Genomic DNA, 27,953 nt, shown 5'->3' on the forward strand with positions numbered 1-27,953 from the left:
TTGGGGTTAAGTGACTTGCAGAAGGTCACATGGCTAGTTTTTGTGTTAAGTGTCTGAGGCCAGATTTGAACTGAGGTCCTCCTGACTCCAGGGCCGGTGCTCTATTCACTGCACCACCTAGCCACCCTCAATTTCTATTTTTCAAGGAATTGTTTTCAATCGATTTTTGTACTTCCTTTTCCATGCTGTTGACTCTTTCTTGCATAACTGTCATTGCTTTTCCTCTACCTCTCATTTTTTTTTTCCTACCTCTCTTATTTGATTTTTAAAATCCTTTTTGAGCTCTTCCAAGAGGACTTTTTGGCCTAGAGACCAATTCATATTCCCCTTTAAGGCTTATTAGCACATAGGCATTTTAATATTGTTGTCTTCTGAGTGTGTTTTGATCTTTCCTGTCACCATAATAGCTTTCTATGATCAGGGCTTTTTTTTTTTGGTCTTTTGCTTATTTTCTATTCTATTTCGATACTTTTTAAAAAATTTATTTAATTATTTTTAGTTTTCAACATCCATTTCCACAAGATTTTGAGTTACAAATTTTCTCTCCATCTCTCCCCTACCCCCGACCCCAAGATATCAGGCCTACTGAATATCCCTTCCCCCAATCTGTTTTCTCTTATATTCTTTCCCATCCCCCCTCCAACTTTGTAGTAGGGCAAGATAGATTTCTATGCCCCAGTGCCTGTATATCTTATTTCCCAGTTGCATGTAAAAAAAGCATTTTTTTTTTTATTTCCAGATTCTTTCCCTTCTTCCTTCCTCACCCACCCCCACTGGGAAGACAAACAATTCAATATAGGTTGTACATGTGTAGTTACACAAAACATTTTCATAGTAGTTATATTGTGAAAGACTAGCTATAATTCCCTCCAGCCTATCCAATCCCCCACTTATTCTGTTTTCTCCTTTGACCCTGTCCCTTTTCAAAAGTGTTTATTTCTAACTACCCTCTACCCCAATCTGCCCTCCCTTTTATCATCCCCCCACTTTCCTGTAGTGTAAGATACCCAATTGAGTGTGTGTGTTATAGCCAAATCCAGTGAGAATAAGGTTGATTCATGCCCTTTCACCTTCCTGCTCATCCCTTCCACTGTTACAGTTTTTCTCTTGCCTCTTTTATGTGAAATACTTTACCCTATTCTATCCCTCGTTTTCTTCTTCTTCCAATATTCCTCTCTCACCTCTTAAGTTTATTTTTAAATGTCATCCCTTCATATTCGGCTCATCCTCTGCCTTCTGTCTGTGTATGCATGTACACAAGTATACACACACACTCACACACATATATTTATACACGCATACACATACATAAATATATATATTCCCTTCAGCTATTCTCATACTGAGAAAAGTCTTATGAGTTACAATTATCATTTTTCCATGTAGGAATGTAAATAGTTCAACTTTAGTAAATTCCTTATGATTTCTTTTTCTTGTTTACCTTCTCATGCTTCTCTTGCTTCTTGTATTTGAAACTCAGATTTTCTGTTCAACTCTGGTGTTTTCATCAAGAATGCTTGAAAGTCCTCTATTTCATTGAATTTCCATATTTTTGCCTAAAGTATTATACTCAGTTTTGCTGGGTAGGTGATTCTTGGCTTTAATCCTAGCTACTTTGACCTCCAGAATATCATATTCCAAGCCCTTTGATTCCTTGATGTAGAAGCTGCTAGATCTTGTGTCATCCTGATTGTGTTTCCATAATACTCAAATTGTTTCTTCCTAATTGCTTGTAGTATTTTTCCTTGACCTGGGAACTCTGGAATTTGGCTATAATATTGCTAGGTGTTTTCTTTATGGGATCTTTTTTTTTTTTTTTGCCTTTTGGAGGGCAATTGGGGTTAAGTAATTTGCCCAAGCTTACACAGCTACGTTTTCTTCTTGTGTGTATGTTAAGTGTCTGAGGCCGGATCCGAACCCAGGTCCTCCTGATTCCGGGGCTGGTGCTTTACTCGCTGCACCACCTAGCTGCCCCTTTTTGGGATCTTTTTTATGAGGCGATCAGTGAATTCTTTCAGTTTCTATTTTGCCCTCTGCTTCTTGAATATCAGGGAAATTTTGCTTGATAATTTCTTGAAAGATGTTGTCTAGGCTCTTTTTGATCATGGCTTTCAGGTTGCCAAATAATTTTCAAATTATCTCTCCTGGATCTATTTTCCAGGTCAGTGGTTTTTCCAATGAGATATTTCACATTGCCTTCTGTTTTTTTTTCATTTGTTTGGATTTGTTTAATAGTATTTTGATTTCTTATAAAGTCACTAGCTTCCATTTGCTTCAATCTAATTCTAAAAGAATGATTCTCTTCAGTGAGCTTTTGAGATTCTTTTTCCATCTGACAAATTTGGCTTTTTAAGGCATTCTTTTCCTCATTGGCTTTTTGGGCCTCTTTTGCCATTTGAGTTAGTCTATGTTTTTAATAAGGTGTTATTTTCTTCAGTACTTTTTGGGATCTCCTTTAGCAGACTGTGTTGACTCTCTTTTCATGATTTTCTTGCATCATTCTCATTTCTCTTCCCAATTTTTCCTCCACTTCTCTTACTTGATTTTCAAAATCCTTCTTGAGCTCCTCCATGGTCTGCAATCAGTTCATATTTTTCTTGAATGCTTTTAATGCAGGAGTTTTGACTTTGTTGTCTTCTTCTGGTTCCATGTTTTGATCTTCTTTGTCCCCAAAAAATGATTCTATAACTCAAGGGATTGTGGAACTGAATCTTGTAAACTAAAAGTAAACAAACAAATTAATAAAGACAAAAAAAAAGATTTTGTGGTCTGATTTCTCTTCCTCTGTTTGTGCATCTTGCCAATTACTTGACTTTTGAGCTCTTTATCATGGTAGAACTCTGCTGACTGCAACCCAGATTCAAGCAGATCAAAGCAAAAGCAATTACCCTCTGAATGGTAGCTCAATCCCCCTATTATTTGCAGGTCAGGAACTACAGAGGCAGCCATGCAGCAGCAGCTGAAGCAGCCGCATCAGTGCCATTCTGTTGCCCCAGGGGCAGGGGCCAGACCACACTCTTCTCTCATCCAGTTCCAACAGAGTTCCCTACTGACCTCGTACTTTCTCTTTGGCGTTTATGGGTTGAGAAGTCTGGAAACTGCCACCGCTGCCAGTGATTCACTCTCCTGAAATCTGCTATAGCAGATCTGTGCTGCAGTTCTGGGTGGCACGGTTCAAGTAGGACTGGGCTTGGCTCCCAGCCTGGTGGTATAGACTCTTCCTGTTGGCATGCCAGGCTGCCTTCAGCAGGGGATTTGTTTCTCTCTGTCACTTTGTGGGTTCTGTAGCTCTAAAATTTGTTTAGAGTCATTTTTTTTTTACAGGTATTGGAGGTGGTTGGAGTGAGAGATCAAGCAATTCCTCCTTTTACTCCACCATCTTGGCTCCATCCTCTCCCCCCCCCCCCATTTCTTGACTTTTAAAGTTGAACTGTACTTCTAGGGTACAGGGGGAGCACTGTCCCAAACTTCTTGTGCTGGGGGCAAGGGGCCTGGTCACTGGTTTTGTGCACTGGGGTATCAGAGGCTGAGTGTCTGGCCCAGTCTAGTCATGCCTATTGTGCCAGGTGTTCCAGGGCTGGCAGTTTGTCTTTCCTGATAGAGCTGGAGACTTCACAGCTGACCTGCTGAACCAGAAGCAAGGGGCCTCAGTTGCTGATCTGAACTGTAGCTAAGAGCTTTCCACTGGCTTGCCCAGGCACTGCCTGTACTAGGCTGTGGTCTCCTTTTACCCAAGTGAGACATACCTTTTTTGAAGTCCTCTGAAGTTATCTTAAACTGGACAATTGTTTCACTCCGACTTTTTGTGGTTCTTTTACTACAGAATTCATTTAGAGGCTTGATTTAACATTGTTTCCAAAGGAAACTGGGGAGAACTCTGGTACCTTCCTAGCTTTTCTCTGCCCTAAACTATCACTCCTACACTAGCTATACTCCTTCCCATTAACTCTATAATAAGCTGGGCTTCATCTTCCTGATGTCATGGTCCTCTTCAGAATGAAAGACAAACAACAACCTGTGAGTAGTCTGAGCTGCCCCACTGGCCAGTTCCAGTTGTGCAACTCAGATCCTTCCCCTCCTGTTCCTCTTCTTCCTCCTCCTTCCCTCCCTTCCTCCCCTTTCCTCTTTTTACTCTCCTTTAGTTATCTTATTTGTTGAGAGAGTCACTTTTCAAAGAATTATTTAAATATTCATTAAGGAAATATTCGACAAAAATTATGATGTGAAGACCATTGTCTAAGGTTCTGGTGGTGTGCAAAGTTTAGGTACAGAAGTGCATTATGGGTCAACTAGGTGGTACAGTGGATTGAGTGCCAGCCCTGAGTTCAAATCTAGCCTCAGACACTTAATAGATGTGTGACCCTGGAAACTTCACTTAACCCTGTTTGCCTCAATTCCTCATCTGTAAAAAAGAACTGGAGAAGGAAGTGGCAAGCCACTCCAGTATTTTTGCCAAGAAAACCAAAAAAGATGTCAGTCAGACACAACTGAAAATGACTAACAGCAACAAGCATTCTGATGACTCAGAGTGAATGTAAATAATAATTGTTTCTGTTTTAACCAAAAACCCTTCCCAGATTTTTTTTTAAATTAGATTAAAGGGGTCATTCCTTATCTCATTTCTTAACCAACCTTTATCACTGAATGGGTGTTGGCCTCAGTCAAGTGAGTACTTAACTTAAAAAGATCAAGGTCTCCCACTGCATTCAGGGCTATCTCTAGTCTTCCTGATTTATATCTTGCCACTGGACCCAGATGGCTGCAGGAGAGAAAGTGACACTTAGTGACCTTACACAGCCAGCCCTCCCTCACTTAAATCCAACTCATTTGCAAGCCACGGCATCTTCTTCCTGATGTAATGGTCCTCTTTGAGAATGAAGGACAAACAACAACACTATAAGTTGTGCATTGTCAACACTCCACACTGGATTCCTACCATTATGTGCCTTCTTCAGTCCTATTTGTGACTGCTGAACAGAGCTAGAGAAAATCACAAAACTGTTGACTGAGTCCATGAAAATTTATGGTATGTTATCTTATCTTAACAGAACCTTCACTGTGGCTAGGCATTCCAGTCTCCTTAACCTTCATTTCACCTTTCCAAACTTTGTTTCTCTTAACAGCTTCCTTAAAGACCTAACCTCATAATGCACTGAAAAAATCCAGGCCATTTACCGAAAATTCTCTTTTCTTTCCTCTTCCTTATCTCACATTGATCAAACCTTTTCCTCTACTGTGTCCTCCTTCACTCCTTTAGAAGAGGTAGCTCTTCTCTGTGCCGAGGCCAACTCCTTTACATGTAACCTTGATCCTATCCTCTCCTGTCTTCTGTAGCAAATTGCCTCTTAGTCTCTCTAACCTTCTTCAGTGTCTCCCTTTTGCAAAGACTCCTTTTTTTTTACTGCCTGAAAACATGCCCATGTCTGAGCACAGGCAAGGATTTTTGTTGTTTTTTTTTTCTTTTTTTTTCTTGGATTTCAGTTTTCCAGGCCCAGGCTAAATTTTAAACATCTGAAGGATTAATCTCCTTCAAACCCTGATAATTCACAGCTGTGTTGTCAAGTAGGTTACGTACCTACTGTCTCTGAGCCAATCAGGGGCTGAGTCTTATATATTCTCGGAGATTGGCATTTTGCTTTGGGGGTTTGCTCCTGAGAAGGATCTTTTGATTTCCTCGTCAAGACTCTGAGTAGCTGTATGTTCAGAGCCCCCTGACTGCTCAGATTTCTGTGCTCCCTTGACTTAGTGATGTATGCAAAGTGTATAGCAATATTGCTTTACTCAGACAGCCTGTTGATCTTTGGGCTAATTTCACTGCTTGTATTTTCTCCAAGTTCAGAGTGCTGACCTTTTCCATGAACTAGTGAATGTAATTTAAAGTAGAATTGTTAACCCCTTTTTGAGCAGTATTTCTTTTAAAAGCAGATCAAAGAGGGGCAGCTAAGTGGTGCAGTGAATAGAGCACTGGCCCTGGAATCAGGAGGACCTGAGTTCAAATTCGGCCCCAGACACTGGACACAATTACTAGCCATGTGACTTTGGGCAAGTCACTTAACCCCAGTTGCCCTCCAGAAAAAAAAAAGCAGATCAAAGAAACTGAGCTAGCAGGCAGGCCATCCTGGGTGTGTTAGAGTGTTTGCATGTCAACCTCATACTTATAACAAACCTCTTCCATGGTCATACCATCCCCACTAAATGACATCCTCCCATTCTCAGCTGAGCTGAGCTAAAAAAAACTACTCTAGGTGTTCTTATTTCCTCTCCTTTTGCTCTCTTCTTAACCCTCTACACTGAGTTCTGGTCTTATTATTCCACTGAAACCATTCTCTCCAAAATTAACATTATTTCCTTAATTGAATGGCCTTTTCTAAATCTTCTACCTCCTTTTTCAACAACACTTCAAAAAAATTGATCACCTCCTTCTATTCTTTCCTCTCTAGGTTTTTGTGACACTGCTCTTTTCTACTTCTACCCATTTGACCATTCTTCAGTTTCCTTTGCTGGATCATCCATGTCATGCCTACTAATCATGGATGTTCCCCAAGTCTCTGTCTTGGTCCCTTTTCTCTTTTTTCTTCCTCATTTGATGATCCCATCAGCTTCCATGGGTTCAGTTATCATTATAAGATGATTCCCAGATCTATATATCCAGACCCCTCGTCTCTCTAAGCTGTAGTCTCATTACCAACTGCTTTTTGAACATCTCAGATTGGGTGTCTTATAGGCATCTAAACTCACCATGTCAAAAACAGAACTCATTATCTTTCCCCCTCACACCCTCCATTCTTCCCAGTTTTTATATTACTGTGAAGACATCATCTTCCTAATCACTCTTCCATCTATATTGTGTATATTTATATATATGTTGCCTCCTCTACTAGAATTTTAGTTCCTTGAGGGCAGGGATTGATTTTGGCTTTTTCTGCATCCCTAGGGCTAAACACATTACCTGGCACATAATCAACACTTAATAAATGCTTCTTGACTCACTATGTGACTGTGATTACTAACATTGGCCCTGAGAAGAGTTGAGAAAATGTACCTCCTTTCCAGGCCAGAGAGTATGGGCATCTGACTCAATTGATGTATTGGTTAGTTTGACCAAGCTACTTTTTTTCAGTCTTTTTTCTTCAATTTTTAGAAAACGTGTTCAGAAAAAGGAGAGGGATATTTTCAGAAATTACATAAAAACAAAATATCAATAAAGAATCCTTCTTAAACGGGACATTTATCATAGCAATGGCACATATCTTAGGTTTAACAACTTGATGTCAGTTCTCAGTGAATGAGTAAACAATTATTTCTATATAGTTGCATGTGTCATAGATTCTTATATGAATTTAAAAGAATCAGAGAGTGTACCTGGTCTGACAATATTCAAGGCTTTATTTTTAAGGGAAACATTTTTAATCAATAAACAATAGACACAGAGCAATCTTTTTTTAAAATTTAATTTAGTTTTTTTTTCTGATTTACATCATTCATTTCAGCCAGATTTTGAGTTACAAATTTTCTCCCTGTTTTTCCCCTACCCACCACCCCAAAATAGCAATCCCACAGGCTATCTCCTCCTCCAATCTGCTGTCTCCCATATTTTCTCCCATACCCCTTTTGACTTTTCCACTAGGGCATGGTGAATCTCTGTGCCCCAGTGCCTGTATATCTTATTTCCCAATTACATGTAAAATAGTATTAATAATAGTATATATATTTAAACATTTGATTTTAAAACTTTGAATTCCAGATTCATTCCCTTCCTCCCTTGTCACCCTCCCTTACTGGGAAGATAAGCAGTTCAGTATAGGTTGTACATGTATGGCTAATGCAAAACAATAACATAGTAGATATATTGTAAAAGACTGACTGTATTTCCCTCCCTCTTATCCCACCTCCCACTTGTTCTATTCTCTACTTTGATCCTGTCCCTTTTCAAAAGTGGGTGCTTCCAACTTCCCTCCCTTCCATCATCCCCTCTCTCATCCCCTTCCCCCCTGCTCTCCTGTAGAGTGAGATACCCTATTTAGTGTGTAGTTCATTCCCTCCCCAAGCCAGATTCAATGGGAATAGGGTTGACCCATTCCCTTTTGCTTTCCTATTCTTCCCCTCCATTGTAACCATTTTTCCTTGCCTCTTCTATATGAGATAGTTTACCCCTTTCTGTCTTTCCCCATCTCCTCTCATTATATTCCTCTCTCACCACTTAATTTCACCTTAAATTCACCTAAGTATCATCCCTTACTGTTAAATTGGTCCTGTACCCTCTATCTATGTATACCCATAAACATATATACACACATTCACATATGTATTCATATGGCCATATACTCTCATATATAGACATATATGTATTTCTATTCCCTTCAACTGTTTTCATACTGAGAAAAAGTTTCATAAGTTACAATTATTTTTTTATTCTTAATAGTTATTGTTTTATTGTTAGTTATTGTTGATAGTTCAACTTTGATAAATTCCTTATGAATTCTTTTCTCTGTTTACCTTCTCATGCTTCTCTTATTTCTTGTATCTGAACGTCAAATTTTCTATTCAACTCTGGTTTTTTCAGCAAGAATGTTTGAAAGTCCTCTATTCCACTGAATGACCACATTTTCCCCTGAAACATGATACTCAGTTTTGCTGGGTAGGTGATTCTTGGTTTTAATCCCAGCTCCTTTGACCTCTGGAATATCATATTCCAAGCCCTTCAATCCCTCAGTGTGGAAGCTGCCAGATCCCGGGTTATCCTGATTGTGTTTCCACAACATTCAAATTGTTTCTTCCTGGCTGCTTGTAATATTCTCTCCTTAATCTGGGAATTCCAGAACCTGGCTATAATATTCCTAGGAGTTTTCTTTTTGGGATCTTTTTCAGGAGGTGATTGGTGGATTCTTTCAACCTCTGTTTTACCCTCTGGTTCTAAAACATCAGGGAAGTTTTCTTTGAGAACTTCCTGGAGGATGATTTCTAGGTTCTTACTTTGATCATCACTTTCAGGTGGTCCAATAATTTTTAAATTATCTCTCCTGGATCTATTTTCCAGGTCAGTGGTTTTTCCCATGAGTTATTTCATTTCCTTCAATTCTTTCATTTGTTTGTATCTGCTTAACAGCATCTTGATTTCTCATAAAGTCATTAGCTTCCATTTGCTCCATTCTAATTCTGAAGCAATGATTCTCCTCAGTGAGATTTTGAGATTCTTTTTCCATCTGGCAAATTCGGCTTTTTAAGGCATTCTTCTCCTCAGCCTTTTTGAGTCTCCTTTGCCATTTGAGTTAGTCTATTTTTTAAGGTGTTATTTTCCTCAGTCAGGCTGTTGACTCTCATTTTGTAATTTTCTTGCATTGTTCTCATTTCTCTTCCCAATTTTTCCTCCACTTCTCTTATCTGCTTCTTAAGGACCTGTATGGCCTGTAACCAGCTCATATTTTCCTTTGAAGCTTTTGGTGCAGGAGTTCTGACTTCACTGTCTTCCTCCTATTCCATGCTTTGCTCATTTTTGTCCCCAAAGTAAGAGTCTAATGTTGGAATCTTCTGTCTGCTTTGTTTCCTTTGCCTGGTCATGTTGCCCCTCAGTCACTTGACCCCTGGGCTTTTTGCCACAGTAGGACTCTGCCACCAGACAGGGGAGCTTTCGTCCCAAATGCTGGAGTTTTCTCAGCTGCCTGAGGTATTAGATAGGTGCCCTCTGTGAGACCTCCACACACTCTGGTGAGCTGGTCATGCACTCCAGGACCTCCACCCTAGACCAAACAGGTTAAAGCAAGAGCAATTACCCCTCAGATTGGTCGCTCGGTCCCCCTACACTGTGCAGGCCAGGAGCTGAAGCTGCCACATGGCTCTGGCTGGCTGTGCTGGGCATCTCAGTGGCTTCTTGCCCTGGGGGCAAAAGCCACGCACTCCCACTTACTGGGTCCCAAAGTCCAGACTGCACTGACCTCTCACTTTGTTCTTAGCATCTATGTGTTGATAATTCTGGAAACGGCCACAGCTGCTGCTGATCTGGAGTCCCTCCAGCCGGTGGCTGGTCAGACCCACCTTGGGGCTAAAACCTCCAGCTGGCGGGCCTGGGCTCTGCTCCCAGAACACTGTGCTGGCCTATTCCTGCCAGACTGTCCTCAGCGGGAGGTTAGCTTCTCTGTGTCATTTTGTGGGTTCTACAGCTCCAAAGTTTGTTCACAGTCCCCTTTTTACATTGATTGGGGAAGGTGGAAGCCAGAGCCACTCGAAGATCGTGTTTCTACTCCACCATCTTAGCAGTCTTTTTTTAAATTTTTATCCAGTGCTTTATTAACTTCTAGTTTACATCATTCATTTCCATAAAATTTTGAGTTACAAATTTTCTTCTAGTTTTTCCCCTACCAACCACCTCAAAATAGCGATCCCACTGGATATCCCCTCCTCCAATCTGCTCTCTCACATCTCTTCTCCCATACCTCCTCCAACTTTAAGTATCATCCCTTCCCATTCAATTAGTCCTATGCCCTCTATCTATGTATACCTGTACACTTATATACATCCATTCACATATGTATTCATGCTCCCATATACCCTCCTATATAGACATATATGTATGTGTATATAGATATATGTTTCTATTCCCTTCAATTATTCTTATACCGAGAAAAATTTCACAAGTTACAATTATAGTTTTTCCATGTAGGAATGTAAATAGTTCAACTTTGATAAGTTGCTTATGATTTCTTTTCCTTGTTTACCCCATGCTTCTCTTGCTTCTTGTATATGAATGTCAAATTTTCTATTCAACTGTGGTTTTTTTATCAAGAATGCTTGAAAGTTTTCTATTCCATTCAATGACCATATTTTCCCCTGAGACATGATACTCAGTTTTGCTGGGTAGGTGATTCTTGGTTTTAATCCTAGCTCCTTTGCCCTCCGGAATATCATATTCCAAACCCTTCAATCCCTCAGTGTTGCAGAAGCTGCCAGATCCTGTGTTTTCCTGATTGTGTTTCCCCAATATTCAAATTGTTTGTTCCTGGCTGCTTGTAATATATTCTCCTTGATCTGGGAATTCTGGAACCTGGCTGTAATATTCCTAGGAGTTTTCTTTTTGGCATCTTTTTCAGGAGGTTATCAGTGAATTATTTCAACCTCTGTTTTGCCCTCTGGTTCTAAAAACATCAGGGCAGTTTTCCTTGAGAATTTCTTGAAGGGTGATTTCTAGGTTCTTTTTTTGATCATGGCTTTCAGGAAATCCAATAATTTTTAAATTATCTCTCCTGGATCTGTTTTCTAGGTCAGTGGTTTTCCTGATGAGGTATTTCACATTGCCTTCTATTTTTTCATTTGTTTGGATCTTTTTAATAGTATCTTGATTTCTCATAGTCACTAGCTTCCATTTGTTCCAGTCTAATTCTGAAGGAATGATTCTTTATAGTCAGGTTGTTGACTCTCATTTCATAATTTTCTGGCATCGTTCTCATTTCTCTTCCCAGTTCTTCCTCCACTTCTCTTATCTGCTTCTTAAGTTCCTCTTTGGACTGTAACCAGCTCATATTTTTCTTGGAAGCTTTTGGTGCAGAAGTTCTGACTTTGTTGTCTTCCTCCTGTTCCATGCTTCGGTCCTTTTTATCTGCAAAACAAGAGTGTAAAGTTGAATTGCTCTTATTGGTTTGCTTCCTTTGCCTGCTGATGTTGCCCCTCAGTCACTTGACCCCTGGCTTTTATACCACAGTAGGACTCTGCCACCAGACAGGGGAGCTTCGTCCCAAACTCTGGGGTTTTCTTAGCTACCAAAAGTATTAGTTGGGTGCCCTCTCTGAAGCCTCGACATGCTCTGGCAAGCTGATCACTCACCCCAGGACCTCCAACCTAGACTGCAGTCCAGATCCAAGCAGGTGAAAGCAAGAGCGATTTCCCCTCAGACTGTTTGCTTGGTGTCCCTACAATCTGCAGGCCAGGAGCTGAAGCTGCTAGCTGGCAGCGGCTGAGCCATAGTGCCTAAGAGGCTTCTCACCCCAAGGGCAAAGGCTGACTGTACTCCCAACTACTGGATCCCAAAGTCCACACTGCACCAATCTCTCACTTTGTCCTTAGCATCTGTGGGTTGATAATTCTGGAAACCGCCACAGCTGCTCGTGATCTGAAGTCCCTCCAGCCAGCGGCTGTTCATGTCGCCCTGGGGCTAAAACCTCTGGCTAGTGTGGGACTGGGGTTGGCTCCCAGAGCACTGTGCTGACTGATTCCTGCTGGCCTGCCAGGCTGTCCTCAGAGGGAGGTTAGCTTCTCTTTGTCATTTTGTGGGCTCTGTAGCTCCAAAGTTTGTTCAGAGTCACCTTTTGCATGAATTAGAGGGGGTGGGAAATGGAGCCGCCTGGAGGTCCTGTTTCTATTCTGCCATCTTGACTCCACCCCCAGTCTTTTTTTATAATTGGGGATCCCCATGTTAAACACATCAACTATCATAAAAATTTTACAGAGTTGAAAAAGAAGATATATGAGTTGGTAGTTATTGCCTTCCTGGTTACATTTTCTAAAATCACCCTGTAATTTTCTCCATTATTTTGTAGTTTCCTCTTGGGAGTATCTTGAAAATTAATTGATCCTTGAGTGCTTGTAAAGTTATATCATTTCCAACTGGATTTCTTCCTTATGTTTTTGTTTTAGTTTGGTTCCTCTTTGTAACTTCATCATCTTATGGATCCTGCCATTTTCCTCACATGATGCATGTATTATGGTAAAAACCCAATTGTAGGGATGCTGATCACTAATAGAACAGTGATGTTATTGACATTTTTGTCTCAAGGTCATTTGTTGTCCATCTGGTTTCACCTTTAAGTGTTATCCCAAAAATCTTACTTAGCTAAATGTGTCACTAAGCATATAGGAAGCATTGTTTTCTCTTCAGCCACTTCCACTGTTTTTTTAAGTGATATTCCTTGTCCTCCATGATCCACCCATAATCTTCTGTCATTCCCTCTCTCCCTAACATCTATTTTATATCTTTATTTATCAGATCCTTCTATTCCATAGTAATTTCTCAGGCCATCACCCCTGCTGTAGCTTCACTTTCCTCCCTTCCCAAAATTGACCCAATCATTTATCAGTTCAGCGTATACTCTTTGAATTCTTTGATCTTTTATACCCTTTGCTTCTTCGACCTGTTGTCATTCAAGCACTTAGTATTACTCCAACCAGCTACCCTCCTCTGTAGGTACTCACCTGCTACTGAGTGATGAACTAATTTGCCACCATACTGACTAGACCCACTACAAATTTAAATAATCTCAGTTGTACCCTCAGCAAGATAGTTCTTTTATACTTCCCTAGTTGATCATCACACTCTCTACAATGGCTATTCTAAATCTTCTCAAGTCTCTCTCATTCTCATCAGAAGAACACCTCTCATATTTTACTGAGACTATAGAGGCCTGTTAAAAGAAAATCTTTGTTTGGACATTTTCCCTCAATAATGAAGCAAACTCAGGTAGAGAACATTTAAAGTTTATTAAAAACACCAAGGCAGAAATACTGTATTGGTGGATTGGCCACAAGGGACCCAGCCCCCAGTATTTGAATCAGGGCTGCTTTTAAATACATTTGTTTTTAATAAGAAAGACAATGCTGCTAAATCTACACCTCTGAAAGATGATGGACAATTGCACATCCGCTCTTCCCCCATTGCCATAGGGAAATAAGATTAGAGGTAAGCAGGATGGGATTTAAGCTGATGTGACTACATGAAACCTAATATATAGGGGATTGGATCAAAGTTCATGCAGCAAACTTGCTGACACCCCTCACAAAAGACAGATTAACACTATCTGAAGACAAACCTTCTGGAAACAGTGGAGATCACTGTATAAATTTCAGCAGGCCATTTGCCATAATCTCCCTCTTCCCTGTTTTACTTCTTTGAAACTCCTTGACATCACTTCTCCTTTACCCCTTTCCCTTTTTTTTTTTTTTTTGTTGCAGTCTCTGATGGCTCCTTATCTAGGCTGATTTCCCTATTTAAACCTTTCCTCTCCTCTCTCTTCTAGCAGATTATTCCTGTAATCATTTCTTGTCTCTAATCTTCAGTTGCTTCCTGTCTACTGTTTCAAACTCTTCTGCCTACAAACACTCTCTCCCATCATTAATACTTTCACCTGATCTCCACAAGCTTTTATTAGAATGGAACCTAAAGGGCAGTCAGGAAGATCTGAGTTCGGATTCAGTCTTAGACATTTATTAGGTTATGTGACCCTGGGAAAATCACTTAACCTTTATTTGCCTTGGTTTTTTCATTTGTAAAATGGGAATAATAATAGCACCTGCCATCTAGAATTGTTGTTAGGTTGAAGTGAAATAATAATTGTAAAGCACTTAGCACAGTGCCTGGCACATAGTAAGCACTTATATAAATGTTAGCTGCTGTTGTTGCTGTTGTTATCATTGCTACATTTATTCAGTTTGTCTGTTTCATTGATTCACTTTTAAGTTTAGAATTATTGTTTGACATCACTAAACCGAATCAATGATTATTTTATAATGCTCCCCTTGCTAATTTTTACTCCCTTATATGGTCTGCAGCTTAGAAGTAGATCTTTTAAAACAAAATACTTAATTTCACTTAATACTAGGGAGGAACATTTAAAAGAAATTCTAGGGATAGATTTTCATATTTTCATTCCTTATATGTTTTTATACATAGAACTTTCTTCACAGAAGAATTAGAGGTATGATTTGTTAATATTCTTGAAGTTTTTTTCCACAAATACCAGATTTCAAGTTTCTTCTGTTATTCTCAGATGAAAATTATGATGTCTGAGTAAAACTTTTCTTGAATTTGTCTTACAGTTTTTTTCTGCTATGAACTTCCTTACGACGATTGCCATCCTTAACTCATAAATTCTTTGCTGATAGCTATGAAAATAGCTATATCGTCTTCCATGCACAAGGAAGTACAGAGTTGCTATGCTGTGTGGTCTCTGAAATGAACACTGATTGATGCATGTTCTCTGAAGCCTTTGCCATAGCTGTTCTATTCTTAAGATATCAACCCTATAGATTCCTTTAATTAACAGAATCTTTGTTCCTGAAAGTTTTCGAAGAAAAAGAAATTCCAAAATTGAGCTTTATTTCCCACTTTCTCATTTATGCGATTGTATATCATTTTATTTAACAGATTTATTCCTAAAATATTAGTTTAATTTGTTGTTTAATTGTTTCAGTCATGTCTGACTCTTCACAAACTCATTTGGGATTTTCTTGGCAAAGATAGTGGAATGGTTTGCCATTTCTTTCTCCAGCTAATTTTACAGAAGAGGAAATTGTGATGAATAGGGTTAAGTGACTTGCCTGGGGTCACACAGTTAGTAAATGTCTATTTGAACTCATGAAGATGAGTTCAGGCTCAGGGAAAATGAGTTCTGACTCCAGGTTTAGCCCTCTATCCACTGTGCCACTTAGCTGCCAGAATTTTTTGTATTTCAGATTATATTTTGAAAGTAATTGCTGTTTAAAGAAATCAGCTGTAAATACTTTTGTAAAATGGTAATTCCTTTCATAAAGAAAATAACTATGCCAAAGACTACTTAGATCACAAACAGAATTTTATAAATATAAATTTAAGGTATCCTTTAAGGAGTTTGTTCCCAAATTCATTAATTCCATAACAGTGATAATGAACTTAAGGTTTGGAATTTTGTGTGGAAGATATATTGATCTATAATTTTTTAAAAAATTAATTTTTTCATCTTAAATTATAGGATGTGAAGTTACTCCAGATGTAAACATTTCAGGTCAAAAATTTAATATTAAGCTCCTGATTCCAGTTGCAGAGGGTATGAATGAAATCTGGCTTCGTTGTGATAATGTAAGTTTTTCATTTAAAGTACAATAAAAATCTTGGTTCTCACTTTCATATGTAGGGTCCATATAATTAATGAAACCCCTCTTTATTATTATGTTTTTCATTTTTATTTAAATTTTATTGTACTTAAACTTACTTAAATTTTATTATTAAATATCTCTGCAATTGTAGGAAAAACAGTATGCACACTGGATGGCAGCTTGCAGATTAGCCTCCAAGGGCAAGACCATGGCAGACAGTTCTTATAATTTAGAAGTTCAGAATATTCTTTCATTTCTGAAGATGCAACATTTGAATCCAGATCCTCAGTTAATACCAGAGCAAGTCACAACTGATATTAATCCTGAATGTTTGGTGTCACCTCGATACCTAAAGAAGTACAGAAATAAGCAGGTATTCATTTCTTCTTAGTACAATTTTGTTTTGTTTTAAATATATACACATGCACATACACACACATATATACATATATATGTGTCTTTAGAATTCAAATTTAGCTTTATTTTTCTTATTTACTTAGAATTCTTAATGATCATTCTTTGCTGCATAACCAGGTAGATAGAAAAAACTAAATTTAGTTTGACTCAGTTTAGATTTTAAATAATCTATTTATTAATAATTAATAAAATAGATTTCCTTTGATAGAAGTTTCAGTTATTCAGCATTCATCTTGACATTTCAGAAGGTCCAAGCTACAGTGAGATTTTCACATGATATGTGGTAAAGAAAGTAGTATGGAAAGAAAGAAATGCTATCCTAGAGATATTTATGGAATGTTGATTTCAATTTTTAAAAAGTAAAGCAAAGAATAAATTCATTATAATTCTTTCAAAAAATATTCATTTTTAGAGGATACAGTTTCTAAAAGGTAAGTTTTCAAAAATCATCAAGATAGATCTTCAGCTTTTAGCAATTAGTACACATACTATATCATTATCAAAATAGTATCAGATGAGAACCTTAAATATGATAGTTAGAGCTACCAAGAATTTTAATGATGTTCAAATCAAATTATGAAATCCCTTTCCTATAGGTCTTTAAGATGGCATAGTTACCTATCTTTTAGAGTTTAGACACAAAGCCATTGTAGTCAATAGGTTTTAAAAATCAAGGCCTTTTTAAAGGCCCTCCCAGTCACATAGATCTTGGTTTCTTTTGATAGTAATGTTTTAAAAGAATTATATTCTTTATTCTTTTGTGTCTGTCATCAGTGACTTATTTCATTTGCATAGCATAGCATTCTTCCAGTTAATTTTTATTTACTCAGTACTAAGTGGGAAGAGTGTGGGGGTGTGTGGGAAGCCTTCTATAGGGCTTTGTCCCACCAAAGTACTTTGTAGACTGAAAAAATTGAAAACCACTGGACTAGATTACTCTTTGACTCTTTACTCCATTAGTCCATATTGATCAGAGATGCATTGCATACTTTTGAATCATTAGTGTCAACATTTAATTTAATTTTAGTCTTTTGAATCTTTTTCAAATTTCACACAAAAGATTAACATGAGACCTGCCATAGATGTATTTTAAACTAATAATAAACTGATTGATTGTCTTAAGAAAAAATGTTGCTCACCTTTTACATCTGGTAAATGTTGAATAAGATACATGAGTAAGATACTTTTTTTATCTATAGCCCTGGAGTCTTAGACAGTAGTGCTTTTTTTCTCTCTCCAGGAAAAAGGATTCAAAAAGCAGATGGTAATTGAAGGCTTTGGTTTCCTATTTTAATTTTAGAAATATGTTCATTGTAATGTTTACTGCACTTGATTTTTTATTTTACTTACCTGAAAGAGTAATGCATGGATGGTATTACTTTTTACTACCTCTGAGGTAATGAACTATTTTGAATATTTATATTTTTTCCCCTTTAAAAATAATGAGTTCTGCTATAACAAGTTACAGCTTGGAAATGAGATAAAAAGTGGTTTTTCTCTCTTGTGTATTTTCTCCCCACAAAAGTATGCACATATGAAAACTTAGTCTTTTAATAACACAAAATTTTTAAACAATTTCAAATAGTTGTTAGTATAGTTCTCAAATAAAAATTGATCTGTGCTTCCTTGTTTTCATTTTCATGCTTACATTCATTTTGCTTGGTTTCTTCCTAAGGAATTTTGCATGATTTTTGGCTATAATTTTGGTTTGCAGTTGACTGTGACTTTTTCTTTGCTTTGTTGCCATTTTCTGATTCCTTTTTTTTTCTTTCTGCTTCTTTTTTCTTTCCTTCCATTGCCATCCACAGCCAGGCTATATAAGAGATTTGGTAAGTTCACAGTATTTAAAAGTAGACACATACAGAAAATAACCTTACTATTCTTGTATCTACACTATTTTTATGTGTATATTTGTATGTGTGATGTAAAAAAAAAAGTCTATAATTTTTTCTGGTTACTTAAAAATAAAAAATGCTTCTAGTTATTTAAATACTGAAAAACTGCCAACAAATATCTTCTGCTAGAAACGTTCATTTCAATAACTCATTCCATACTTAGATTTTGAAGCCAAATTTATTCCTTAGAGAAGCCATCACAGAGGACAAAATAATTATTTTTATGTCACATAAAAGCCACTCCATACTTTTACTTATAATAGACATCTCAAGTAGCAGCTCTGTCTCTTAATGTTTTTTATATTTGCTATGGGTTAACATATGGAATTAAGCATTAGAAATTAATATTAATTTTTTATCATGTCACTAATTAGTTCATATTCTTGTCATGCATATTTTGAGCACAACAACAGTTTTTTCAAATTAAATAACTAATAGTAAAGGTAATGTTTAATTATATGCAGATCACAGCAAGAATCCTGGAAGCTCATCAAAATGTAGCTCAGATGAGTCTTATTGAGGCCAAAATGCGATTTATTCAAGCTTGGCAGTCTTTACCAGAATTTGGCATCACACACTTTATTGCAAGGTTAGTGACTCTGCTAAGTACTACTATAAGCTTTAAAATTATAAATTTGTCCTAAAAATATGAAGTCATCTAGCATGGACTCTCTCTTCTCTCTAATCCCACATCTATAACCTAAACTTTAACATCATCTCCCATTCTCCATTTTCTGTTGTCTCTGAGGAAGGAGGTGGGCCTTTTTCCTTGCCAGGTTCAGACCCTCTCTTTGTGCTATTGATCCCATTTTCTCTAACAGATTGCCCTCTATCATACTCTCTTTAATTTCTGTTCTCTCCTTTTGCATTGGCTTCTTCGCTACTGCCAATAAATCTATCCTTTTCATACTTAAAAACTTTCATATGAGCTCAGAATCCACTCAAGCTATTGTGTCCCACTTCCTTTTCATCTCCAAACTATTAGAAAACACTGTCTATATTTGTTGCCTCCACTTCCTGACATTTCAGTTACTTTTCAACCCCTTGTAGTCTTACCTGAACATTCAACTGAAACTTCCCTTTCTAAGGTAACCAATAATCTTTTGAGTGGTAACTTTGATGCCTTTCTATTGGTTCTTATGCTTCTTTACTTCTCTGCAAGAGTTAACAAATGTTGACCACCTTCTCCCTGGGTTTTCATGACACTGCTCTCTTTTGGGTTTCCTATATTTATGACCACTTATCACTCTCCTTTCTCTTTCTCCTCTTCCCCTTCTTCCCCATAGCAGTCAGGTCCACAAACGTTTATTAAATGCTTAATATGTATCAGGCACAGTGCACAAAGAAATCCAAAGACCCATATGTCCCAAGAAGTTCTAAAGAGGGAGAGACTTGAGAGAAGGAGATTGGTTAGATGCCTGTTGCATTATTGAAGGCTTCTGAGCCTACTACTCATGTAAGTGGAGAGAAGGGAGTATATACAGAAAATAACCTGAAGGTAGTATTAACTTAACACATTGGCTATATAGGATGAGTGAGGACAAGAATTCAAGGATGACACTAAGATTGCAAGCTTAGGTAGTAACTGGGAGGATTGTGGTATTCTCAACAGTAATAAGAAAGTTCAGAAGAGATGACAGTTTGAAGATAATGGGTTCTGTTTTCCCTGTTGAATTTGAGGTGCCTACAGGACATTCAATTTGAGATATCCAATAAGAAGTTAGTGGTATGACTTAGGAGAGACATTACAGAAATTTAAGATAATTGAAACTATGGGAACTGATTCAGTGGCCAAGTGAGATAAAGGGAAAAGAGAAGGTTCAGGACAGAACCTTGAGTGGACACTCATGGTTAGTAGATGTGATATGAATGCCAGTAGAGCAAAGGAAATGAGAAGGAGCAGACAAGTAAGAGGAGAACCAGAAGTAGTATCACAAAAACCAAAAGAGGAGAGAGCACAAGGGAAAAGAGGGGGAGCAGCAGTTTCAAAAATGGCAGAGGATTCAAGAAAGATAAAGAGTGAGAAAAGGCCATTAGATCTGATGATTACAGGATCATTGGTTCTATGAATTAGAACATCCATTTTTGGAAACAAGACTAAAATATCCCTACACTTTTACTCAGAGATTCCACTACTAGGAATATATCCCAGGGAAGTCACTGATAAAAAGAAAGTTCCCATATACACCAAAGTATTTATAGGAACATTTTTTTACCTTAGCAAAAAAACTGGAAACAGAGTAAAAGCTGTTCAGTTGGGGAATGGCTAAACAAATTGTGTTACATAAATGTAAAAAAAAAAAAAAAGACAAAAAACGCAGTGCTATAAGGAACAAGGAATATGAATGAATACAGAGAATCAAGGAAAGACTTGCATGAATTGATGCAGAGTGAAGTAAGTAGAGCCAAGAAAAGAATATATGCAGTGCAAATGATACAAGTGGAAAGAATAACCAGAAAATAATTGAAAGGGAGTATTGCAAAATTACCAAGTGTAATCATTACCCCAAAAAAATCAGAAAACAGTTCCCCCTACTCCACTGGAGGGATTTGAGGTCTATGGGTGTGAAACATTACATATTTTTTTATATTTTTCAACATATTGATCATTTTTTTCTCTTAACTCATTTTATTTTTTTTAATTCTATGTTTTATAAGATGGCTCTATGAGACAGGGAGGAGAAAAATATAGAGGGATATTTAGGTGAAATAAAAATCAAAGGATAATAAGAGATCATTGGCAACTTTGGAGAGAGAAGTTTCAATTGAACAGTGAGGCAAAAATCAGGATTGCTGAAGCAAGTAAGAGAGGAGAAAGTATAGTATAGTTCACCTAGTGTAAATAACTTTCTCAAGGATTTCAACTGAGAAGGGTAGGAAAGATAATAGGATGATAGTTAGAGGGATGGTAGGATCATGGGAATTTTGTGTGGTTGTACCAGTTTTCCATCTGGGTCCTTTTTTTATCTACTTCTCTCTCTGATCTCATTAGCTTCCTTGTATTCAACTATTATCTATACTTGTATCCAGCTTGTTTATACACATAGTTGTTTGCATATCTCCCCCATTGGTTTTTGAGTTCCTCTAGGGTGAGAGTTGACCTTTACCTTTTTTTGTATCCCCAGCACTTAGTACAGTACTTGGCATACTCTAGATACTTTTAAAATATGTATTTAGGGGAGAAGCCAAGATACGGGAGAAAAGGCAGGGACTCACTTGAGTTCTCCCCAGAACTCCTCCACACAACTTTAAATAATGCTTCAAAACAAATTCTGGAGTGGCAGAACCCACAAAAGGACAAGGGAATCAATTTTTTGTAGCCCAAGACAACTCAATAGATCAGCATGAAAGATCTTTTGCACCACTGTAAGTGGAATGTGGTTCAGTGTAGGCAGCACCTCAGCAAACCAGTAGTAGGCCTTGTAGGTAATTGAATCACTGGCCACAGTAGCAGTTTCCAGACTTCTCAGCCCATAGATAGAGCAGAGGGCACCGTAGACAACTGGTCAGAAGAGCCACTTTGCTGGTACTGCAGGCAGAGAAGCACAAAAATACAGGGAAGAAAAGAATGTCTTGAAAAGCAGAATTGGGTCAAATGGAGAAGGAGGTACAAAAGCTCACTGAAGAAAAGAATCCCTTAGAAGTTACAATTGGGCAATGATTGATGACTGTGAGATATCAAGAAACAAAATAAAAAGAATGAAAAAATAGAAGAAAATGTAAAATATCTCATTGGAAAAACAGTTGGCCTAGAAAATAGATCCAGGAGAGATAATTTAAGAATTATTGGACTACCTGGAAGCAGTGATAAAAGAAAAAGAGTGTAGACATGATCTTTCAATAAATTATTAAGGAAAACTGCCCTGATATTCTAGACCCAGAGGGTAAAATAGAAATTGAAAAAACCCACCAATCATCTACCTTCTCAAAGAGAACCTAAAAGGAAAATTCCTAGGAATATTATAGCCAAATTCTAGCACTCCCAGGACAAGGAGAAAATATTAAAGCCAGAAAGAAATAATTCAGGTATTGTGGAACTACAATTAGTACAACACATGATTTAGCAGTTTCTACATTAAGGCATCAGAGGACTTGGAATATGATATTCCAGAGGACAAAGGAGATAGGATTACAGCCAAGAATCATCTATCCAGCAAAACTAAGTATCCTTCAAGGGAAAAAAATGGATGTTTATTGAAACAGAGGACTTTCAAGCTGAAAAGACCAGAGCTGGATAGAAACTCTGAATTTCAAATAAATATGAGACTCAAGACAAGCATAGAAAGGCAAACAGGAAAGAGAAATTTTATAAGGGATTCCATAAGGTTAATTTTTTTATTTACATTCCTACATGGGAAGATGATACTTATAACTCCTAAAAACTTTCTCATTTTTAGGACAGTTAGAAGTATACATAAACAGAGGACATAGGTGTGAATTGGATATGATGGGGTAATTATATAAAAAATAAAATTAAAGGGAGAGAAAAAGGAATGCACTGGGAGAAGGAAAAAAGAGGTCAAATGAGGTAAATTATCTGACATTAAAGAGCTTTTGCAGTGGAGGGGAAGATGGGGAGCAGTTTGTCAACCTTGCTCTCATCAGAATTGGCTCTAAGAGGGAGTAACATACCACACTCTGGTCTAGAAATCTCTTAACCTACAGGAAAATAGAAAGAGAAGGGGTTTACAGAAGGGGGTGGGTGCTGATAGAAAGGAGGGAGGATTGGGGGAGGTGGTAGTCAGAAGCAAAATACTTTTGAGGATGGAATAAATGGAGATAGGATAGAGGGAAATAAGTAATAATCATAATTGTGAAAAAAAAAACTTAGAGCAAGTGTCATTTTATCAGCCTCATTTCTCATATAGAGAGAGAATTAAGTCAAATTTATGGAGATTAGAGCTATTCCCCAATTGATAAATGGTCAAAGGACAGAACATGCAGTTTTTTCACAAAGTAATCAGTCATATGAAAAAATGTTCAAAATCAATATTAATGAGAGAAATGCAAACTAAAACACTGAGCTCTTACCATCCCACACCTATCAGATTGACTAATATGACAGAAAAGGAAGGTGACAAATGTTGGAATGGATATGGGAAAATTGATACACCAGTGCACTATTAGTGAAGTGGTATACTGCTTCAACCATTCTGGAGAACCGTTTGGAACTACACTCAAAGGACTATAAAACCTTGCATATTCTTTGGCCAAGCAATACCACTACTAGGTCTATATCCAAAGAGATAAAAAATAAAAAGGAAAAGGACTTATATGTACAAAAATATTTATAACAACTCTTTTAATGGTGGCAAAGAATTGGAAATTGAGGGTATGGGGAATGACTGAACAAGTGATTGTATATGATTGTGATGGAAAACTATTGAGATCTAAAAAATGAAAACAGGATGGTTTCAGAAAAATCTAGAAAGACTTAAATGAACTGATACAAAGTGACATGAGCAGAACCAGAACATTGTAACAGTAATGGCAGTATTATATGATGATCAGCTGTGAAAGACTTAGCTATTCTCAGCAATACAATGATCCTAGACAGTTCTGAAGGACTTATAATGAAAAATGCTATCCAACTCCAGAGAACTGGTGGAGTCTGAATGCAGATTGAAGCATACTTTTTCTTTACTTTGTTTTTCTTGGGGTTTGTTGATCTGTGTTTTCTTTCACATGACTAATATACAAATATGTTTTGTATGACTGCATATGTATAACCTACATAAAATTGTTCACATTCTCAATGGGGATGGGAGGGTGGAAAAGGGAGTAAGGGAGAGGATTTGGAACTCAAAATTTTTAAAAAATATTTTTTACAAGTAATTGGGAAAATAAAATATTAAATTTTTTAAAATGTTTATTGACTGATCTACTCTCTTGCCTATCTTATCAGTTCCCATGGGTTCTACAGTTCTATCATTTCTATGCAGTTGACTACCAAGTTTATGCACATAGCTTCCTCCTGACTTCTAGACCCACATCACCAGCTGACAGCTAGACGTCTCAGAATGCCCAAATTTCCCCCCAAACCTCCTCCTAACTGTCCTGTTTGCACTGAGGACCAGGGACCATTTGTTTTGGAGGGGTTTTTGTCTTAGTATCCCCATCACCTAGCACAGTGCCTGACACATAGAATGTACTTAATAAATGCTTGTTAAATTGAATTATATCTCTTCTATTAATCATGGTATTAGAAAATTTAACTAACATGATATTCTTGCATAGGGTACATACCATGATTAATAATAAATCTTTTACAGAGCTTATATATACAGAAAAAATAGAAATTCACCAATTCAATAGAATTTATGCTTTACTCCTACAAAAATAAAATGTATACTTCCAAGTTATCAAATTGGTAACTATTTAAGCCCACTGAGTAACTGAAAATACGATATTTTATATGGGTACCTTTGGCTTATATAAATGAATGTTATAGATTTCAAGGGGGCAAGAAAGAAGAACTGATTGGCATTGCCTATAATAGACTGATTAGGATGGATGCCAGTACTGGAGATGCAATTAAAACATGGAGATTCAGCAACATGAAACAGTGGAATGTAAACTGGGAAATAAAAATGGTAAGTAATTTTTTTTCTTATCTATGTAGCCCTTTTGCAAGAAAGTGGAGTAAAGTGTCTAAGATTGTTGAAGACATCACTGTTACTGCAATATCCTTGTGTAGAAACGTCAGTTCTTTTTTATTATAAAGGAAAAAGCAATGTGATGTTGTTCAGGACTAAGGAACTCTGTTCATCTTTAAATGTTAATTCACTCCCATGTCAAATGATACCAAATACAGATGCCTCAGAGACAGAAAAGCCTAGGTTCAAGTTCTGCCATATTCTGGCTGTGTAACCCTGAGCAAGTCACTTAACCTCTTTTTACTATAGGCCAAATTTATGAAACATGAGACTCATAGGCTTGCTGAGGCCCTTAACACTCCTGAGTGTGGTCCAAACCAAATTAATATGTAATTGAGAAATATTTAACAAAATAAAAATGCCATAAAATACAGATGATATTACACTTTAAAACTGTTAATATACAGCCTACAGGGATCCATATTTATGGATTAGTGGTCCCCTCTGGGTTTGACACCACAGCCATAGATGATGACTATAAGAAAATAAGTTGAAGAAAAGGTACCAAACTGTGTTGGTAGAGGGAGTTTCCTCATCTAGGACTTCTTATAGCAATAAAATCACAAGTCCAGGTCTCCTTCCTCCTCCTATCAATTTTAGTGGATAAAGATAACCATCATAACCACTGTACTCTGAATCATTTGATATTGGGACCCATTGGCATTTTAAAATTAACAGAGTTCATAAGTCTTTAATAATGTCTATTTTAGAGATATATTCAAGTTGTGTAAAAACAGTTTGAAAAGTTTGTTTCAGAGTAGTAGTATCCTTGAGTGTCACTTTATTACAGAATGCATAAGTCTATAATAATGTCTATTTTAGAGATATATTCAAGTTATGTAAAAACAATTTGAAAAATTTGTTTGAGTAGTAGTATCCTTGAGTTTCACTTTATTACGGAGTTCATAAGTCTGTAATAATGTCTATTTTAGAGATATATTCAAGTTATATAAAAGCAATTTGAAAAATTTGTTTTAGAATAGTAGTATCCTTGAGTGTCACATTGTGATTTTTTTTTTTAATAAATCCTTAGCAATGCCATTCTGTAGTTCTCATTTCTAGGATATTAAAGTTTCTGACACCTAAAGGTTAAAATTTCTATAGCAAATGTCAAATGAAACACAGGAAGTAGATTTTCTCCCAAGACTTCAAGAGGCTTTCTCATTAATTGAATCGCCAGATTAGATTCAGACTGGGAAAGCTGTAACTTAGTGACCTAATGTTTTTGCTTTCATTTTCTTTCTAGAACATGAAAAGATTAAACAGAGAGGAGCAAGATTTATTTACTGAACATTAACCTATATGACTGAAAGGCATTATTAGTTTAGAATTTTTTAAAATAGCAAATGTTTTGAATACCTAACTTTGTAAATATTTAATATAAATTTTCTTAGCTTTAGCCAAATAAAGCTGTCTAACACGGATGTAACACTGTAGTCAAGACAGATTAGGAAGGATAAACTAAGGTGCTGCTAGAATTAATGGAAAATACCATTAATAGAAGTTATTTGAGTACCATAAAGCTATTTAAACCTTTTTTACCTTTTGTTCTAGGTTACAGTAGAATTTGCTGATGAAGTGCGATTGTCTTTCATTTGTACTGAGGTGGATTGTAAAGTTGTTCATGAGTTCATTGGAGGTTACATATTCCTCTCAACACGTGCCAAAGACCAAAATGAAAGTTTAGATGAAGAGATGTTCTACAAACTTACAAGTGGTTGGGTGTGAGTTGGATGTATTGTATAATAAAACCTCATAGCCATTATTAATATTTAACTTTAAAAGCTGTTATTTGAAATATGCTGCTTAATAAAGTAAGCTTGAAATGTATCTCATCATGAAAAATTTTTTAACCTTATCAGATTAATTGTCAAAAGTTAATATGTACATGAAAAGGCACATCCATTAATCTGCAATCATGATACTATATGTGGACAACAGCATGTGACAAATAGCGCTTATAGCTATAAAACTCAAGGTGATGAGCAGATCAGAAATTAAATTTGATAAATTTAAGCTAGCCATATTGTAAGAAATACAAACCATTTACTATAATGCCATCCGGGCTTAAACTATATGAAGACTATTTATCATGTTTAACTCATGTGTTTTATTGTATATGTAAATTTGGCCTCATATTTAGAAGTAGCGTGTTTTAGACTTTATTTTATCGCTACCTAAATGGCCTGAAGTTTTGCAAGAGTCATTATGTTTGAACTTGAAGGATGATAATGCTAAAACTCTGTTATACCTATTTTATCTTTCTTAACCTTTTACATTCTTTTGTGTTTTTATTTTTACTCTTACACCATATTGTATGAAATACTTGCAGTATTCACCAGCATATTCACTATCTGCCTAAAATATGCAACTTTTGCATTATAATATGAAGTAAAGGTCTATGAAGTATGCATTTTGTATAACTAATGTACAAACACAAATTTTATAATATTGTACAGTTTTTTAAAAACTAGTATCACAGATCAGCCAGGGAAAATGGCTTAGATTTAAAGTATCACCATTAATTATATGCTTTTAAAACTGTGTATGTCAATTTGGTAGAAACTGATTATAACAATGCATTTTTATCTCTGCTAAATTAAGTAAGATTTTGTTATAACTAGTGATGATTGTGCCACAGTGTCCTTCACTTTGATGTCAGAACTTGACATTTCTAGCCTGTTGCATGCAATCTGCGTTGTTGCTAATTACAGAATTCCAAATCCCACATAAACCGGAAAAGAGCCAAGAAGTGGATTACCAGTATCATTTAACATCCTATCATTTAAAAACTGTATAAATGCATTTTATTTTAAATAAAAGCAAACTGTTTCATTTAACATTGGTTTTCTGTTGTTATGTTTGCTAAAAATGAACTTTTACCTTTTCTAAAGAAGAATGTCTGGTTGTTAGTATTACCTTTTGCTTTGGTGGCAGTTTGTCACCAAAATTCCAGGATGTCATGGCAAAACTATTCCTTTGTTAAGAACTCAACCACTTGGCCTGGGAATCTATTATTATTTCATTTATTAAAAATATACTTTTAACAAAAATATCAAACATCAGTCACCACAAAGCAATAGTCACTAATGTAAATTTTGTCAGTGTAAATGAATAGCCAAGTAGTGACACTCTTTTTTCCCTATAATAC

The 27,953-nt window shown here is 36.7% G+C and overlaps 1 protein-coding gene across 9 annotated transcripts in view; it reads left to right on the top strand.

Annotated features, from left to right (window-relative positions):
* Nucleotides 1-27,642, top strand: part of FERMT2 (FERM domain containing kindlin 2) — a 168,626-nt gene extending 140,984 nt beyond the window's left edge. For 5 of the 9 annotated variants that reach the window (XM_069082214.1, XM_069082218.1, XM_069082217.1 and 2 more), the window contains 7 exons: nt 15,711-15,817; nt 15,986-16,207; nt 17,492-17,515; nt 18,060-18,080; nt 18,611-18,735; nt 24,598-24,739; nt 26,357-27,642. In XM_069082214.1, the coding sequence (XP_068938315.1) occupies nt 15,711-15,817; nt 15,986-16,207; nt 17,492-17,515; nt 18,060-18,080; nt 18,611-18,735; nt 24,598-24,739; nt 26,357-26,530 (815 nt within the window). In that variant the 3' untranslated portion in view covers nt 26,531-27,642. The remainder of the gene's footprint in view (nt 1-15,710; nt 15,818-15,985; nt 16,208-17,491; nt 17,516-18,059; nt 18,081-18,610; nt 18,736-24,597; nt 24,740-26,356) is intronic. The other 4 variants (XM_069082215.1, XM_069082220.1, XM_069082219.1 and 1 more) reach the window with 2 other exon arrangements.
* Nucleotides 27,643-27,953: the final 311 nt, after the last annotated feature.

This window comes from Petaurus breviceps, unplaced genomic scaffold (assembly GCF_028583685.1).
Source record: "Petaurus breviceps papuanus isolate PSGF00001 unplaced genomic scaffold, PetGlider_PUasm1.0 164, whole genome shotgun sequence".
NCBI lineage: Eukaryota > Metazoa > Chordata > Mammalia > Diprotodontia > Petauridae > Petaurus > Petaurus breviceps.